The sequence below is a fragment of the Puma concolor genome, chromosome A1 (assembly GCF_028749965.1).
Source record: "Puma concolor isolate L17-30 chromosome A1, mPumCon1.1.hap2, whole genome shotgun sequence".
NCBI lineage: Eukaryota > Metazoa > Chordata > Mammalia > Carnivora > Felidae > Puma > Puma concolor.
In genome coordinates, this window is record NC_141667.1 from 135,684,909 (window position 1) to 135,702,348 (window position 17,440).

Below are 17,440 nucleotides of genomic sequence, written 5' to 3' on the forward strand. Positions count from 1 at the left end.
TCAACAAGCTCCCCCCTGGAAAAACTGGAGTTAAGAGTAACCCTAAGGAGGCAGAATTTTGACTATGAATATTTACTTTATATTTCTCCATGATGTTTACACATTTTTTTATCATGATCATGTACAACTTTTATAAGAACAATTCGTGTGGGGGGCATATATATTTTTTAAAGTCCCAGATGAATTTGATAGTGTGGGAACCATAGGTCCATAGCAGTCATTTGAATGAGAATTCAGACACATGCCTTCTTTCATTTCTTACGTTTCCACCAAGACTGACAGGTACTCAAGAGCAAGAAATTGCCCTGTACTTTTCCTGTTTCTCCAGTGCTAGAAATGCCAGGCTCAAAGCAGGCGCTTAAATAAATACTTGAAGGAGTGTGGTTTTTTTTTTTTAATATTTATTTATTGTTGACAGAGAGACAGAGCGTAAGCAGGGGAGAGGCAGAGAGAGAGAGAGAGAGAGAGGGAGACACAAAATCCAAAGGAGGCTCCAGGCTCTGAACTGTCACTGCAGAGCCTGATGCAGGGCTCAAACCCACGAACCACGAGATCACGACCTGGGACGAAGTCAAATGCTCAACTGACTAAGCCACCCAGGTGTCCTGCTACTTGAACGGGTTTAAATAGACTCCCATTAAACTGGAAAAAATCGGCTAGGGACATATGTGACATGGGTACATTTGAATTAAAAAAAACAACATTATAATTAGTGGGTTAAAGAAATATGCATTCGTAAAACAAAAAAAAATATTCAGGTGACACAGTAGACCCTGGGATGACTACAGATTGGCATCAGCGTTCTACTTTAGATCTAACAGCAAAGGATCTTTGGAGGCGTCAGGAAACTACCAGCATGTAGGTATCACAGGGTGGTACTCTCTTTTGAATCGGACTCATTCTTGAAGTGGTGTGTTCAATTATAAAATCTACAGCTAAAGACGAAATTTAAGTAGTTGGAGAGAGTTAAGAATCAAAAGTTGCTGGTGGGGATGTACAATGATGTAGCCCCTCTGGGAAACAGTCTCAGATTCTTCAAAAAGAGTTAGCATTTGACCCAGCAAATCCATTCCTAGGAATATACTCAAGAGACCTGAAAACATGGGCTTGAAAACATACAAAGACTTTATACAGTTGTTCACAGCAGCATTCTCCAGACTGGCCAATGGATAACCACGACAGCGGATGGACCGACAAAACAAGGTATAGCCAAACAATGGAATATTATTTGGCCATGCAAAGGAACGCTACAACATGAACCTGCCTTGAACACATGCTAAGTGAGAGAAGCCACACACCAAAGGCCACATATTCTATAATTCCGTTTGTATAAAATGTCCAGAATGGGCAAACCCATAGAGATAGAAAGTGGATTCAAGATTGCCACGGGCTGGGTGGAAGGGGATGGGAAGTCACTGCTAGTGGGTGTAGAATTCCAGAGTTAGACAGTGGTAATGGTCACACAACTCTGGGAAGCATCTAAAAGCCTCTGAATTGTACCCTTTAAAAGTGTAAATTTTATGGCCTGTGAATTATATTTCAATAAAGCTGTTATTTTTTTAATTTATTTTTTTAATTCAAGAGGGGTGCCTGGCTAGCTCATTTGGAAAAGCTGACACTTGATATTGGATTGTGAGTTCAAGCCCCACGTTGGGTGTAGGAATTATTTTTAAAAAATTAACTAACAAATATTTGTAAGTCAAAGGCAACATGGGGAGGGGGGAAATCTGCACAGCAGGTCCTCCAAAGAATGTTAAAAAAAAAAAAGGGGGGGAGACAAAAAGCAGTTTTTTTAAGGGCTGCCTTTTCAGGCATGGTTGGCCTTTTTAACTCTTTTTTTAATAAAAAAAAAAATTGGATGGCTAGCTGAGGAGAAAATTAGAAGACATAGATTATAAATACAGCTTCAGGAGTTTCATTTAGGTACAAGGTTTTCCTACAATAGAAGTTGGAATAAGAGGTTTTCTCATCTCTCTTTTTTGGGGTCTTAAATAGTGCTTAGTACAGGTTGTACGCAGGCAGGACGATCTGTGGGAGCCCTTTCTCAAATGCGAGAGGGTTGAACTCGATGACCTTGCAGCTTTTTCTGTCTCTCGGGACACTATCTGTCCTCCGCATTCCGTCTCAGACGTGGCCACCAGTGCATTCGTCTCGGTGAAATAGGAGAGGAGATGCTACCGTTTCTTGCAAAGTTTTATTTGGCTTCCCTATTCAGTCATAAACACACATTCCTCTTAAGACTGTGAAAGTCTTCTCTTCTAGACAACTAACTTTTTGCTTGCAAACACGACTCGTAGCTGCCTTTGCAACCCAGAATTTCAGTCATGTGGGTGAAAAAAGTAAATTCGCATTATGTATCGACCCCTCCACACAGGTTATTAATACAGATACCTAGAGTGTACTTGGCCTGGTGAAGCGTTTTCAAACCTCCGCAAGTCTTTGATTTCGGTTGTATTTGAGAAATAAAATGAGCTCATCCTCACTCATCTTTTCTAGGATGGAACTGTTTGCGCTGAACTGTTTGCGCTGTTTGCTCCCCAAAGCTGCCTGCTTTGAAGGAGAGAATGGGGACCTCCTTCGGTCCACTCAGCACAGTCTTCCTTACTCTCTGCCAGGGACCCGATTCCCACGATGGTAAAGCAAACTGAGAGACACCTTCAGAGCAAAGAAGTCTCTTTGTGGCCCCGTGACCAGATTCATTTCAGAGCCATTGTGTTCTTTATTCTCTGGTTGAGGGGGGAGAGTGCTTCATTTTATGGCAAAGTTTATGTCAGCGCTGGTGCTCTTGCTTTCACCATCACACGTATTCAGAAGTACTCATTCGCTGATTAAACAAAGAAATCCAAACCTTCCTATTTTTGGCGAGTGTCAGAAACCTTCATCCCCCATATCCTCAAATGTTTTGTAACCCACCGGCATGGTTAATAAAGGAGGGATTGTGGACCTACGACCGGGTGTTGTTGAAACTTGGTGTGTTCAGGATATTGGCTAAAGAGAAATCCTTGCCAAATCATGATGCACTTCACCTCCTCTGGAGCACCCCCGCTGCTAAGCAAGGGCATGGTCAAACTGCCCCTTCTCCAGCCCTTCAAGTCCATCAGCCCAAGTCGAGGTTGGCATGCTCCGATACGGGTCCAGAAGAATCCGGAAGCACCTGACAATGAGGATGCCCAAGAAAATGAACAACAAAATCACAAAAACAAATGTGGTCTTCTGTTCCAGAGACATGCTAGAATCTGATGATGCGTTCTCAAGGGGCACTAGGGGTGAAGGGACGGGCTGTCCTCCATCCATCGTCCAGGGAAGCTAGAGCACAGGATCTCCCAGTTTCCTTTTCTTCCATCATCAGTATACTGAGGTCATGGTGGCTACTGCACCTTGGACAGGCTGATTTATCTGCAAGAAGAAAGAAAGGGAAAGGAGAGGGAATAAACTACCAACGAGCAACTTTATTTCTGCGCTCACAGTCATGTTTTGCAGAGAGAAGAAGGAATCTCTAAACTTTTTCACCCAAGATGCTAAATTCTGTGTAATTACGGGAAAGAATATTTTACTCTTGCATGAAATTACCAGATTGTCCTCAGAGCAGCCACCTGGAGCCAGGAGGGATGGGCGGGGAAGACAACCAGAGTACAGAAGATGAGAAACGCGCAAGGTAATGTTGACCTCGGGGTGTGCTGCCAACTTGACATCCAAAGCCAGTGTCCCCTGCCAAGTCTCTTCCAGACTCCCTCCAATAATATGACTTTCACATCATTCTTATAATGATACCATTGATGGAACACCAGCTATGTGCCAAGACTCTAGCTAGACACAACATAGGTTAGCCACTCTACTACAAGCTCCGTGAAAGCCAAGACCTCTAGAGCCTCAGTGGGAGGAAACTGAGGCTGGAAAAGGTGCTTAATACAGAAACTCCCGGGGAGTATCGAGTTCTGGGCTCCAGCCTCTGGCCTCCATTCTACTACTAAATGAGTGTGGGACCTTATAGTCACGAGGCTGTAAAAACGGAATCAGAAATGCCTGTGTATCTCATGGTGCTATAATGAGGATGAATGTCTGTGAAAACACTTCAGAAAGTATACAAAGAAGAAAGACAAAACCAAGAGTCGCTTCACTTAAGAACTGCCTATGGGAGCCAGGTTGCTTCCTTCCTTTCTGTTGCCTCGGTCAAGGGAGAGAGGAGGCGTCTCAGACTCCCAGACTATCAAGCTCCCGCTGCTTGTCTTTTTTCTTCAGAAAACATAGACCAGGTTCAATACTTGACCCTGAGAAGCACCTCGAGAACTGAGCTAGGGAAAAGGCATCGATCGGCTGTATTTTTTAAAAAAAGCTTTACAGTAGCTTCCTACTGTGTAAGACCACTTGAAAAGGAGGAAAACAAGGGAAAAGATAAGTTATCGCTATTTCCATTTTACTGGTGGATAAATTAAGATATATGAATATTACTGTTTGTCTTTAAAGGCAAGTTGGAGGGCATGCCTGGGTGGCTCAATCGGTTAAGCATCTGGCTTCGGCTCAGGTCATGATCCCACGGTTGACGGGTTTGAGTCCCGCATCGGGCTCTGTGCTGACAGCCCGAGCCTGGAGTCTGCTTCAGATTCCGTGTCTCCCTCTCTCTCTGCCCCTTCCCCCGCTTATGCTCTCTCTGTCTCTCTCTCAAAAGTAAGTAAACATTAAACATTGTTTGAAAATTAAAAAAATAAAGGCAAGTTGGAGGATCCACAACGGCCGTAAAAACTTCGGATATTTTGAGCTAAATCTATGTATGAGTCTGTTATAAGAAAAATTACACGGCACAGTAGTCAGCTATAGGAATTAACATGGAATCAAAATAAATGATATTCAATTAGAAGAAGCAACCAAATGAAAATAGAAATGATGGCCTAAAGCTCTAATACAATATTTCTATAGTTATAATTGTTGCATTAGTAATCATAATAACAGTTTGCCTGTATGATGACACTTCAAAGTTTATAAAATCACGGTTTAAGGCACAGTTTATAAAGAGATTTACAACCAGTGTCTGGGAGGAACGACTTACCAGTTAGGAGGAAAAAAAAATTTTGCAGCTCTATGACTAGATATTTTTCAGGCTGGAGTCGTTGCGGTAGATTTGTTTATCATTCATTTTTATTTTGAAGTAAGATTATGATAAAATTTGACTGTATTTCTTAAAAATAAGCTCCGTGGGGATATAGAGGATGTTGATGGATCGGGTTCGGTTTGGTGCGCTTGTTTTTAGGCACCCTCCCGACGTCGGGTGTTAATTCTCAGCAGATAACTGGGTGAGGGGAGGGGGCAGGAAAGGGTGGCCAGAACCTCCTCTGCAGCATCCTTAGTGTTTCCAGTAATGGGCCATCTGCACTCCCAGGAAATATCCAAACTAGACTTATTCATACCAAGTGTAAAATCCACCAAGGGGGGAGCACCTGGGTGGCTCTGTCGGTTGAGGGTCCGACTCTTGATTTCGGCTCAGCTCATGATCCCAGGGTCGTGGGATTGAGCCCCACAACAGGCTCCGTGCTGGGCATGGAGCCTGCTTAAAATCCTCTCTCTCTCTTTTCCTCTGCCCCTCCCCTGGTTGTGCTCTCTAACAAATACAAATTAAAAATTAAAAATAAATTACCAAGGCCTGGGTCAAAAGGAAGTCACATGCTGATAGAGGGAGAAGCGCCTAAGCCATCCCTGCCATGGTCCCTCTGGTCTCTCTGTGTCCTATGGAGGACCCCCTTGCTTTGACCCTGCCCTCTCCACTGACTTCCTGGAATCCCACTCTATGTCCATTTTCCCTCGAGCCCGAATGAGGCCAGAGCCGTTTTCTTTGTCTGTTCTTAACACGGCTGAGGTAGGTATGACTTTTCTGGAAGTTCTTTACGGAAACATTATGTAAGCCAGAAAGGAGATACAGGAGAAGTGAAGGCCATTAACTGTGTATACACACAACATAAAGATTTCTGGATCTGTGAAGTTCATTGAACATGGTGAACAACTAGACATAGAACCATTTGAGCCTGTGACGGCTCCCTTGACACAAGCTGGGGGGCTAATATAGCAATACCTTGGTCAGCCTTTCCCTTCTCACCTCCGGTGTCCGCTTGATGCCCGGGAGCTGTCTTCCCCAGCCTTGTCCTTCACACAAGGCAAAATGCCAACTTCTTTTCTCCCAGCTCATACTTCCTAGGCTTCCTCCAGAACTCAGATTTTCGAGCTGGTCCACCGTTCACTTGGGGGCTGCAGTGATGGGTAATCATTCCAAGAAGCCCCAGCAAGTTACCTAGTCATCCTGATTCACATTATCAGCTACGTTTCCCTTTTCCGTCTCCCTGTCAATGAGTCTGGAGCCTGGCTTCTTCCCAGGGAAGTCAACTCTTAGAATGATCTAAAAATCAGTTTTAATTTGCAGTGTTACCACCCTCTGCTGATTAAAGGCAGATGCTGTGATATGGTTAACCCTCTCTACAGCCTCATCACATGCTTTTTACAAGCCTGCCAAAATATAAGTATATATCCTCCAACCCCTTCGTCACCAACCCCTTGCTGACAAATCAAACTGATGAGAAAACGGAGATGAAAGTATTTCGAAAACTCCACAGCCCTTTATAAACTGCAAGCCTCTCCCCTCCCACCATGCTGTGATAACCCACTTCCTATTAAAATAACTTCATCTGGTCAAATCATCAAAGCCTGTCATTAAATTGCAATATTTTACCAAGGAGAATGACACATGAACACGTTAACAGGAATTTGTCTAGGAAAACTGCTTTTATTTGAAGGAGGGGAAGTGTGGTAGACAGAAAGGAGAGTGAAGGGTCTTTCCGGAAGTGAGGGGCCATTGGGGTTGGGGGCAGCAGACATGAGGTTCTGTGGGCAGATGGCCCAGGAGGAAAGTCCTGGAGAGGGTGGGCAATGATGGGTATAGATGAGAAGATCCGGAGATAGTTCATCAGGGTATATGGGGGATACATAGATCCAGGAAGAAAAGCCAGCTCTTGCCCAAGCTTTGCCTGGGACTGATTGAAATCCCTGGACGAGCCTGCTTGATTTTAAACCCGCAATCAGCTAATCAATAATTTACAAATTTGGAAAGCTCAACAGCACATCCAAGTTAAAGGAAGCAGCGGACAGAGTAAGATGCAGAAAAAGAAAGAAATGTAATCACTTGACTGCCCCAGTAAAAAAAATATTCAGAGACATCAAGATCTTTTAAAACGTCTACCTTAGCGTGAAATGTCCCTTGTTGGCAAAAAACGATCCTTAGAAAATGCTCATGGGTGCTTTTACCTGAATAATGAAATCTTCCTCTGAGGAGAATAGAGAAACCTGGGCAATTATTTGAAAGGATTCTGACACAAGCATCCTAAGTGCTAACAAAAACAAAAGGCGGTTGTTTTAAGTACAAGAAGGACCACGGTACTCACGGCGGTGCTTTAATCCTAGCTGGCATCCCCGTCCACGGCACACCCCTGTCTCCCCTTTGCAGGTCTATTTGCGTGTACTCAGGACACAGCAAAGTCTAATTTTCATACCGGACCAAGGAAGGCTTAATTAAAAGAAGCGCTTCTCAAAAATCATATACCACATTCCTTTTCCTAAGTCAAACCCCCAGACTCTGCGATGGTCACAAAGTGTAAAACCCCCGCATTACTTACGACGCCCCAAGTGAGCAGCTCATCTTAGCCATCACCATTGGCACTAATAGCCACTCGCCTTCCTTATAATAATTTGCAGAGGCCTGTCTTCCTTTCCTCATGCTTCTGACACACTGCGTCAAATTCATCTCTCTCAGCTCAGAACCCAACCCTTCTTCCCTCGGAAAACCTTTGGGCTCCGATGTCCAAGGACCCTGACTGCCCATTAACCCCCTTACAGACAGACCTGATACCCCTGTTTTCTCGACTGCAAGATTTAGGTCATCTTCTGCCAATGGAAGTTTTGTAAGGCATTAATTTATTTTCCTAATAAGTTTCCAGAACAACAAACCTCAAATTGCATTTGGTCCGGAGTCAAATGACCAAGAGGCAAAAACTTACGTGTGACTGAGTGTGCAGACACCTGAGGAGGCCGTTCTCACTTGGTTTGCTCTGCAGCTCTACCTAACACAGGCTGTTCTTTGAACTCCTCCAGGTTTCCCACCTCTGAGCTTTTAGTCATGATGCTCTCTGCCTGATGCCCTCCTCCTCGCTCTCTTCGCGCCTGTGGGTTTCGCTCCCTCCCTCAGGGTTCACACCAAATACCCCCTCCCTGGTGGGGCCTGCGTCTCTCTCCCTTCACCAGAGCGGCCAGGGTGCCTCCTGCTCTGTCCCCTGGAGCCCCGCACCTGCGTCCTGGGGCAGCACCTCGCACAGGGCAAGTCTCCGCGGTGTTCAACTCTGTCTCCTTAGGAAACAGCAAGCTCCTTGAGGAATCCCTTGCTGCTCCGGGGTCACTGCCTTTTTAAACAGAGTTTCAATCAAATCTCTGGCCCCTACCATCCAAGGAACTGAACTCAAACTTGGAGGTGCCAGCTGATAGAAAGAAGGGGTGAAAAAGCACATGTCATCCAGCTCGACTGGGACGTCAGACCTTCATGTTTGCAATCGGTCTGATTTCTAAGAATACAGACAGGTAGTCTGGGTCACTGTGACTCTTCATCAGTCTTGGATTTCATGATTTGAAAAGCAGTTATTTGGCTTTTTACCCTTTCCTTGGTTTCAGTGCTGATGGATAGGGTCCCATCAAACAGAGAAATTTGCACGTGCCTTTCTGTTTCAGGGCTCAGGTCTTTCTTAGTTAATTGGCCTTGTGGGTGGGGAAGAGCTGCCATTTAAAATATCCTGAATCCAGATGTCCTACCTGGAAACTGTAAATGTCAACATGACCCTCCGTCAAGCTCAGCTCATTTGGACATTTCATTGCATGAGCATCGCATGATACCATTTAACAGTAAGGAAAATTATTTTATCTGGAAAAAATAGACCTTAAAGCAATGATATATTTATTTTCTTATTTTTAAAGTGACAGCCAAAGAATTAGTTCAGCGCATTGGACACATCGCTCTGTGGAGCATTTGATCCCACCATCTCACTTTTGTGGGGATCCGTTCCCATACCCCCTCTCCTGCAACGGGCTGCAATGATAATAGCTACAATGGATGCATGTCATGTGGAGTCCTGCCCGGCTCATAGTGGGCGTTCAATAAATATGTGATGATGCATAGCATTTTCTCTGTGTGCCGTTTTTTTTGTGCAAAATGAGGTTTATCTCTAAATCCTATTATGCAAACAAGCACACCAGGGAGCGGAGATTATAAGTAAACTGGCCCAAATCATAAAAATCAGTTACCAGAGGAGAAGCATCTCCCCAAGGATGCTGACTCACAAGTTTCTCTCCGGCATGTCAGAATGAGTAGAAAGTCGGTCGTCCCCCCGCTGCTAATGGTATGCAGGGTGCAGGCAAGCCATAGTGTCTGTATTTTTAAGTACCTCTAAACCACGTAAGCACCGCACCTCATTTTTAAAACTTCTAAGCCAGAAACCTGGTTATGTGACTCGACATGTTTTCCAAAAGTAGATGTAAAAAACAGCATGTCTGTGGAACAAGAACACTCCTAGGTTTGTATAGTTTACGTTCACATTTAACGGACAGGACACTCTGTGCTACAAAGACATCCTGTGTACCTTATTTATATTTATCTGGCAGACTAGCGAGACCAATTTGTAGACTGTAACAGGAAGGGAATTGACTGGGTAGGCAAGATTGAATTTGCAATGACCAGCAGAGACAAACTTCCTCAAAGTGCTGCATTATTCTGCAACAGTTCTGAAACTGACTGTTGAAATGTTAGCATGCCTTTGGGTGATTAACGGTGGTACATATCCTGAGACTGAGGCTAAATAGAATCACCTCTACTTTTTTGAGCTAAACAAAACCTCAGCTGCATTGCTGTTTGCATAACTGGAGTGTCTGGAGATATACTCCACCCTCTGTCCCAACCCACCCACCCTGGATGTGTAAACATCCCCATCAGCCCTGTTATATATCTCCCCCTACAACTAACTGTGAGCCCTCCACAAAAGCCACCTCATCGCCTAAGTAATCAGATCACTACATAAACAAAAGCTATTACCTATGAATCTTGTGGAAATTCTGTGTAGGAACGTAGTGAACAATAATTTGCATTCCAGGATATACACACAGGGATGCAAAATATTTCCCATAAATTCAGAGAACTCATGGCCCTCTTGGTGATCAGCCCAGAAATAAATGCAGGTAAAGATTTCCTGGCTCTTTCTAGGTACTTCATGTATGTTAACCAACATACACTCCCCTCCCTTTTTTTCTTTTTTTTTTTTTTTTTGGCTCACATAAATGTATGGCAACCTCCATATTTTTCTTTTCTGAATACGGACTTCTTGATCCAGTACAATAGCACTGATGTTTCAGAATTCACAGGATGGCTAAGGACAGATATTATTTTACGCACTGAACAAACAGACCCCAGGCTACTAAAAAGCCCTAAAACAGTGACTTTAAATACATGTGAATGTGGTCAGCTACAAATGTCAACAGGCAGTTTTGGAACTGTCGCCAGCCCTCACTGCTGCAATGAGAGGTCTGTTCCCTCTGACTGTCACTGCAAAGTCAGCCTGCAGATGTCTGCTTGGGTTTGGGAGTGGACCCTGTTGTTCTGGCTCACCAGCTCTGGGTCAGCACAAGAGCTTTCTCTTCAGCCTGAGCCCTAGCCTCAGCTTTACTTCTTCCCTGTCTTCATTTTCCTCCTAACATCTGCTAGAAGAGTTTTGAAGGGACTGCAGGGCAAGGCTGCAGCCTTGCTGAGAAAAATCCCACGTGAGTGCCCAGTCAGTACGTGGGGGTACCAAAAGGCACCAGTAGCAAACTGGAACTTGTAACCTCATACAATACACCTTACTGTCATACCCAGTTTTCTTTCTCTTTCCTTGTGTGTTTCCTAATGCAAAAGGGTGCTTGCTGATACCTCAGAAGGCTGGAGCTGCGCAGGGCTCACCACGCAGGGGCATCAGGGATGGTCAGCATCATCATTATGAGTTGTTGAGTTGTGATTCTTTGTGAACAAATTAAAACATCCCTGTTACATTTTGGGAGGTTGGACGTTTTAGGTGAATGGAAAAAAAAACAAACTATAATGGACAAATAGCTTTCGAGAATAATTTACTGCAGCTTAGCAAAGAAAAAAGCCTATTTTACTATCTTTTATCCAGTATCAGTAGCATAAACTTAAGCATGCTTTAAAAATAAAGGCACCGTTACATTTCACCCCCCTCGTATTAACTTTACCCGGCAACTGTTTAATTAGTCTTTATCTGACATCTAGATCTAAATTCAGAACTTGGATCCAAAAGCATCTATGTGATCATTGCTCATGCATGAATCGTAAAGTTAGAGAAAAGCATTAATTAGCCCATCAAAGACACAGTGTTGGTCAAGTACCTGGGTCTGGCTGAACAAACACTTGATCCATTTCCTGGTGGAACAGTTACAGGTAGTTACAAGCCTCTTTAGTTCCCATTCTTCCCGATCAAGCTGTGTTGAAGCAGTAGACAGTGGTAGCTGCTAGCAGCTGATGGCACACCCCAGATCTAAAGCTGTTGTTTCAGGCTTAGAAACTTCCCATTAAAACCCCCGAGTTAAAGGAGCATCGCCTTTCTGTGTGAGGCATCATTAGCGGCCAATACGGCTGCTTCTTTGTGGCGAGCCATGATTTCAGTTCTGCCTCAGCAACTCTTCAGAGGATTCTGCTTCAGTGAGTAGAGGCAGTATCCTAGCAGTGTGTCTGAAATCATCTTCAAGAAAGCATTAACATTCAAAAGGAGTCCGGGGGGTGGGGGGAACATCACAGGGCATTCCCATACCTTTTCAAAATCAAAGCCATAAATCTACCAGTACTCTGTTCTTCTGTATCGATTGTTGACACAGTTCCTCTTTGGGGATGTCAATTAGCACCTTGCAGCGACCAGCCTCCATATTGATTACGGTTTATGACCTTCGGGCCAACTTAATTAAGAGGAAGACTTCTAAGGAAGGGCATCAACATAGTATTTGGGAAATGAAGGAAAGGCTGTTTTTCCTAAAGAAAGCAAAACTGACCTTTCAGAAAAGTAGTAATGATAGGAGGCAAAAAGGAAAGAACAATTTAAAAAATCATATTTTTACCACCTGTTTGTAAATTTGCTAGGCTATAGTTTTCCAGGTCCCGTGTATCATTGGCCGGCCTGCGTAATTGTGACCTTGGCCCATACCCCACCCCACACAGGCTGTCAGAGACTGCTGATGAATAGAGCTTTGGTGAGAGAAAGTTATTCTCATTCTACAGATTCTAGTTACATGGCACAATACTTAAATTATTTTCCTTGGATAGAATGCCTAAATAAATTTGGAAAATATTTTAGGATAAAATTCATCTTTAAAAAAAAAATTGCTTCTCTGGAAAGAATTCAACACAATCCCTAAGATGGAACATCCTTGTTTTTTGGCAACTCACCACTTTCTTTGTTGAAGTGGAAACACAGTTAGCAACAACACCCACCCACCAAATGATGGGGTGCATGGTATTTAAAGCTCACTCTGACTGTGCCTGTCAGCTTTGCTGTCTCTTTGGCTCTTGCAAGAAGCCGGCCATTACCCGGTAGCTGTAGGGGCCTGGAACAGAGCTCATTTTCTAAGAAGAAAATTTCCATCTGCTAGCAACAGACAACAATCCTGGATAGACCTCAGACCCAGGAAAATGTCATTGCCAAATGTTATGATCTAATGTCAGAATCAAACGCTTGCCATTAGAAGCTAAGCCCACCAGAATATGAGGGTTCTCTACACATATGTTTTCAAGATTTTTAACTGAATCTCCTTCTATTTAGTTTTTCTGACTGTTTTACACACACACACACACACACACACACACACACACAGAGCAATGGGACAAATGAAATCTGACAAAGCACTATCATTCAATACTAACTGGTATCCTCTGTGCTTTTCAGCCGTCGGCGCTGGTAGATGGAGGGACCTGTCTCGGTAATGCCCACAGAGTGTGACTCAGGGAACATTCTGACCCCACCCTTACTTATCATTCCATGGGCTGAGAAAGCGCTCTAGTTAGAAATGAGCCTGAGTTACTGTGAGCTCACCCTGCCCATGAGGCCTCCTCAGATATTGTTTTCCTCTACAGACTCATAGAGGTGGTAGAGAACATGAGAGGCCGGGGCTGCCCTTCAGCTCCCCCGCAGGCTGAAACCATCCCAGAGAGATGAGTGCCTGGCCTATTTTTAACACTCTCCAGAGAATTAGATTCCATACCCTGCTCTCACAACCTCTGTTTAAACTAACGTCTCCGTTGCTTACTTAGTCTAAATGGGATGGCATATTTCCTTTTCATGATATCCTAGCGGCAGAAAGTCAGTCATTATCCACCATACAATTCTGTGAGAGCGCTCTTCCCCCAAGGAAGCTGAGCTTGGTCCACCAAAGAACATTTGGGGAAGGTCCCACAGCGAAGGTTAGCTGTTTCTTTTATAAGATCATTGTAATTGAAATTATAAGACTGAGCCCTCCCCCCATGCAGCTACACTTTGTGACTCGTCGTGACTTCTGAAACAGTCAATAAGGATTCATGAAAAGTCGAGTTCTTTGAACGTTTCATAGGAGGTCCTGTTTCTTGATTCTTTAATACTCTTTTTACCTCTTCTCGGAATTCTTCTTCAAATTTCTGCTTTCCAGCTTTAGACCGGGAACCTAGAATGCTACACAGAGCTGTATAAAGCTCAGACTAATATGGATTTGTATTGAATAGAATGATTTCAAGCTGTGCTTCTCTTATATATTCTGATCCCAGGGTTACTTCTCAGTGTTAATTCAGTCTTTCTTTTTAACCACGTAACATCATGAGTCAATATTATTAGAAATCTACTTTTTAAAAATATTTATTTTTTGAGAGACAGAGAGCATGCACGTGAGTGGGGGACGGACAGAGAGAGAGGGAGAGAGAGAATTCCAAGCACGCGGTGCACTGTCAGTGCCGAGCCCAACATGGGGTTCCAGCTCATGAACTGTGAGATCATGACCTGAGCCGAAACCAAGAGTCAGATGCTTCACCGGCTGAGCCACCCAGACACCCCTAGATATCTATTTTAAGAACTTTGTCTACATTGTAATTTCAAGTGTCACCTTGAATATTCTTTAGATTACAACTCTTCCTTCAATGTTCCATGTTGCACTTTTTCATAAGGTAACAGTCAATGACTATTAAAAAACAAAGAAAAAATGCTCCGTGAGCCATCACAGCTTTATGCCAACACAAAGCTGTTGTTATTAACATGACCATTGTTGCGTTTCTTTCTGACTGCCTGATTCTCAAAATTGAATGGATTCTTGGTTTGATCTTCAAACTGATCTTCCACATAGAAACATGACTCTCTTTTCATGTTCACCACTAGGTTCTTTGTAATAATCTGTTTCTTCCTTTGTGTACATCTTCCTTTCGTGTAGTCCAGAAGCATTCACTCAGTTCATTCATGAAGCGTCAGATGTGTTCTGTGCTGGGTGTTGAAAGAAGGAAAAATAGGGAAGTCAGTCTGTGCGTGAGTTTATTCAAGGTTGTCACTGCACAACTCTCAGAGGCTCCCTGGTGAGGAGCTGGAGGAGGTCCACATCCAGCAGTGGTGGCCACACTCCCACACAGACCAGCCCACCTTCACTGCCTTCTGCTCCCGCACACCCTCTTCACTCCTCAGCCAGAAGACCGCTGAATTATGTCCTCACTCTTCTACAGGACTTGGATTTCACAAGGTCGTCTGTGGTTTCTCATTGTCTCAGACAAACAAACAAAAAAAGTTCTTGCATTTATCGTCTTCGCTCCCCCTGGGGCAACACTGAACATAGCTGTCCGCTCTCTTCAGAAAAGTTCTAATGAAAGGACACGCAGAGTGAGGCAGAGCAGCAGTGCTGATATCTCATTTCAGCCCTCTTCCCTCCTGGTCTACCCCTCTGCCCTGATGTCCCCTTGGCGCCTCTCCTTCCTTCATCTCTCATCTTCCCTTAGAGTTTAAAGCCAAGTTTAACTCAGGAAACCACCAACCAATATGAAATTAAGGGTGGACAAGCAGGCAGGCTAGGATGCGTGTTAATGGCTCCACCACTTTTAACTCATAAAAAAGAAAAAAGTGAAAGTCATTTTATTTCTTATTTTTATATTTATCTCTTCTTAGTTTAAAAAAAGTAAATCAATATATCATGTCATATAAAGTTCGTTTTTTTTTAATTAAGATAAGCTCTATTTCTAATAGCCCTCTGATTTGCCAGGTCTAAGTATAAGTTTATTTATCCACTCAGCTATCTTCATGGGTCGGTGAACATTCAAAGCACAAGGGACGGGAGGGAAGGTTTAATAATATTCACACCAAGCCTATAAATTAGGATCTATATTCAAGCATTATTAAAAGCAAGCAGGTGAAAGTCCAGCCACAAATTGGCAGCCTCCTGGTTTGATCTTTTCTTGTATGCATCTCTACCCATCACAACTGTGATATGTTGAATGCTCAATTAGCAGCTGATGAATCTGGAACAGAGTAGTATTTGAAATGAAATGAGGAACAATCAATGCTGCAACTCAGTGGAAATGTATTTGCAAGAAACAAAACACTGACAGAATGTAATACATGGGAAGACTTCAGACTGCCCTGTAAAATGAACAAGTTCACTCATTTTTCTCTTTACAAGTAAAAAAAAAGGGGGGGGGGGGCGTGCCTGGGTGGTCAGTCCATCAAGCATCCGACTTCAGCTCAGGTCATGATCTCACAGTTCGTGGGTTCGACCCCCATGTTGGAATCTGTGCTGATAGCTCGGAGCCTGGAGCCTGCCTCAGATTCTGTGTCTCCCTGTCTCTCTGCCCCTCCCCCGCTCACACTCTGTCTCTCTCTCTCTCTCTCTCTCTCTCTCAAAAATAAATAAACATTAAAAAAAAAAAGTATCAACGAAGGAAATGCATCTTGAAAACACTGATGTCCAACCCTGTTCTATTTAGAGACAATATTTGCAAACTTTCAGATACTAATTCTAATTACAGCATGAAAGTATGAGAACGTCAGTCTGGATTGTTCACTCTTCGAAAGAAATTCATACTGAGGAGTTAACAGCCTGGTGGATAGATTTATTCTTTTTAAATGACTTGTACAATAATAACAGGTTTCTTAATGACTTTGAAATACTTAATGCCTTTAAAACGTCATGTAAAGTGCCAATTCGAGTTTCATACCAACCACCCCTCTAAATTTTTATACTCTTATTTTGGCATTATTCTTTCTGTTCAACAGCTGTACATTAGAAGGGGCCTCTACTGCATGGAAAGTCGGAGGACTGCGCAAATTACAACATTGAGATGATTTAGAAAATAAAATAGAACAGGCCTGAGAATTACTTACCTGTTAGCCTGACTTTTATACCTGACCAAATTCTGGAACTAAAAATCTTGCCACTGAAAATCAATTTGAAAATCCCCAGAGGAGAAAAATAATCATGCGAGGCCATTTAAAAATGCGGGTTAAAAAAATTTATGAAAAACGAATCCCAATTTCTGGTATTTCAGCTTGTGGAAACGATGAAAAGGAGGCTAAAGAAATGGCCATAAACAGAAGTTATGATACACAGTCGCTGGATGCAAATGTCAGCTGCCTCAGTGGGTGATGTCACCAATTGCTGCTTGAAAAATCACTTAACTTTACAAGTATTTCAATATTTCATTGAGATCAATCAAAAGTTCTGGTCATGTAGCATATTATTTTAAAAGGCAGGCATTAAGAATACATCTTTCTTTTCCAATCCTATGTTTCAAACTTTGATAAGCAGCCTACCATCTATAATTTTGCCTGTAAATAATATCTATTTTATATTTACATATATTAAGTGTGTGAATATTATCTGTCATCTGTATTTCTATTATATGTGATATTAGATTATCTCATGAGCTTGTTAAGCATGCAGATTTGAGGAGCCCAGGCCCACGTTTTTCTTTTTTTACTTTTTATAGACCCACATTTTTTTAATTCATTAAGGCCAAGAATCTGTAGTTTGAATAAGAAACCTATATGACTAATGAGATGGGGAATATGAAGTCTACCCTTGGAAAATGATAAAGTGAATTGGTTTTTTTCCCTCCCTGACTGGCCAAATTAGGCATTTTATTTTACTATTCTTTTGTAATTGAAATATAGTCGGCATGCAATGTAACATTAGTTTCAGGTGTGTAACATAGTGATTCCACAGCTCCATCTATACGTTTTGCTGTGTTCACCACAAGATTAAGCATTTTATTTTTTTTTTCAACGTTTATTTATTTTTGGGACAGAGAGAGACAGAGCATGAACGGGGGAGGGGCAGAGAGAGAGGGAGACACAGAATCGGAAACAGGCTCCAGGCTCTGAGCCATCAG

General features: G+C 42.9%; 1 protein-coding gene across 3 annotated transcripts; it reads right to left on the reverse strand.

The window, feature by feature from the left end:
* Positions 1-2,175: 2,175 nt before the first annotated feature.
* On the reverse strand, positions 2,176-11,794 carry CTXN3 (cortexin 3). 3 transcript variants are annotated; one of them, XM_086705018.1, is made up of 2 exons: positions 11,452-11,794; positions 2,176-3,396 (listed from the first exon to the last, which is right to left on the reverse strand). In XM_086705018.1, exon 2 carries the CDS (start codon positions 3,292-3,294, stop codon positions 3,049-3,051), a length of 246 nt encoding a protein of 81 aa, XP_086561144.1. In that variant the 5' UTR covers positions 3,295-3,396; positions 11,452-11,794; the 3' UTR covers positions 2,176-3,048. The 3 variants fall into 3 exon arrangements, with proteins under 3 accessions (XP_086561144.1, XP_086561152.1, XP_086561161.1); XM_086705026.1 differs by lacking the exon at positions 11,452-11,794 and adding an exon at positions 8,034-8,201; XM_086705035.1 differs by lacking the exon at positions 11,452-11,794 and adding an exon at positions 7,422-7,841.
* Positions 11,795-17,440: the final 5,646 nt, after the last annotated feature.

What these genes read in the sequence shown, in the direction of transcription:
- CTXN3 (XM_086705018.1), bottom strand. Translation starts at nt 3,294, where the DNA reads ATGGATGGAGGACAGCCCGTCCCTTCACCCCTAGTGCCCCTTGAGAAC.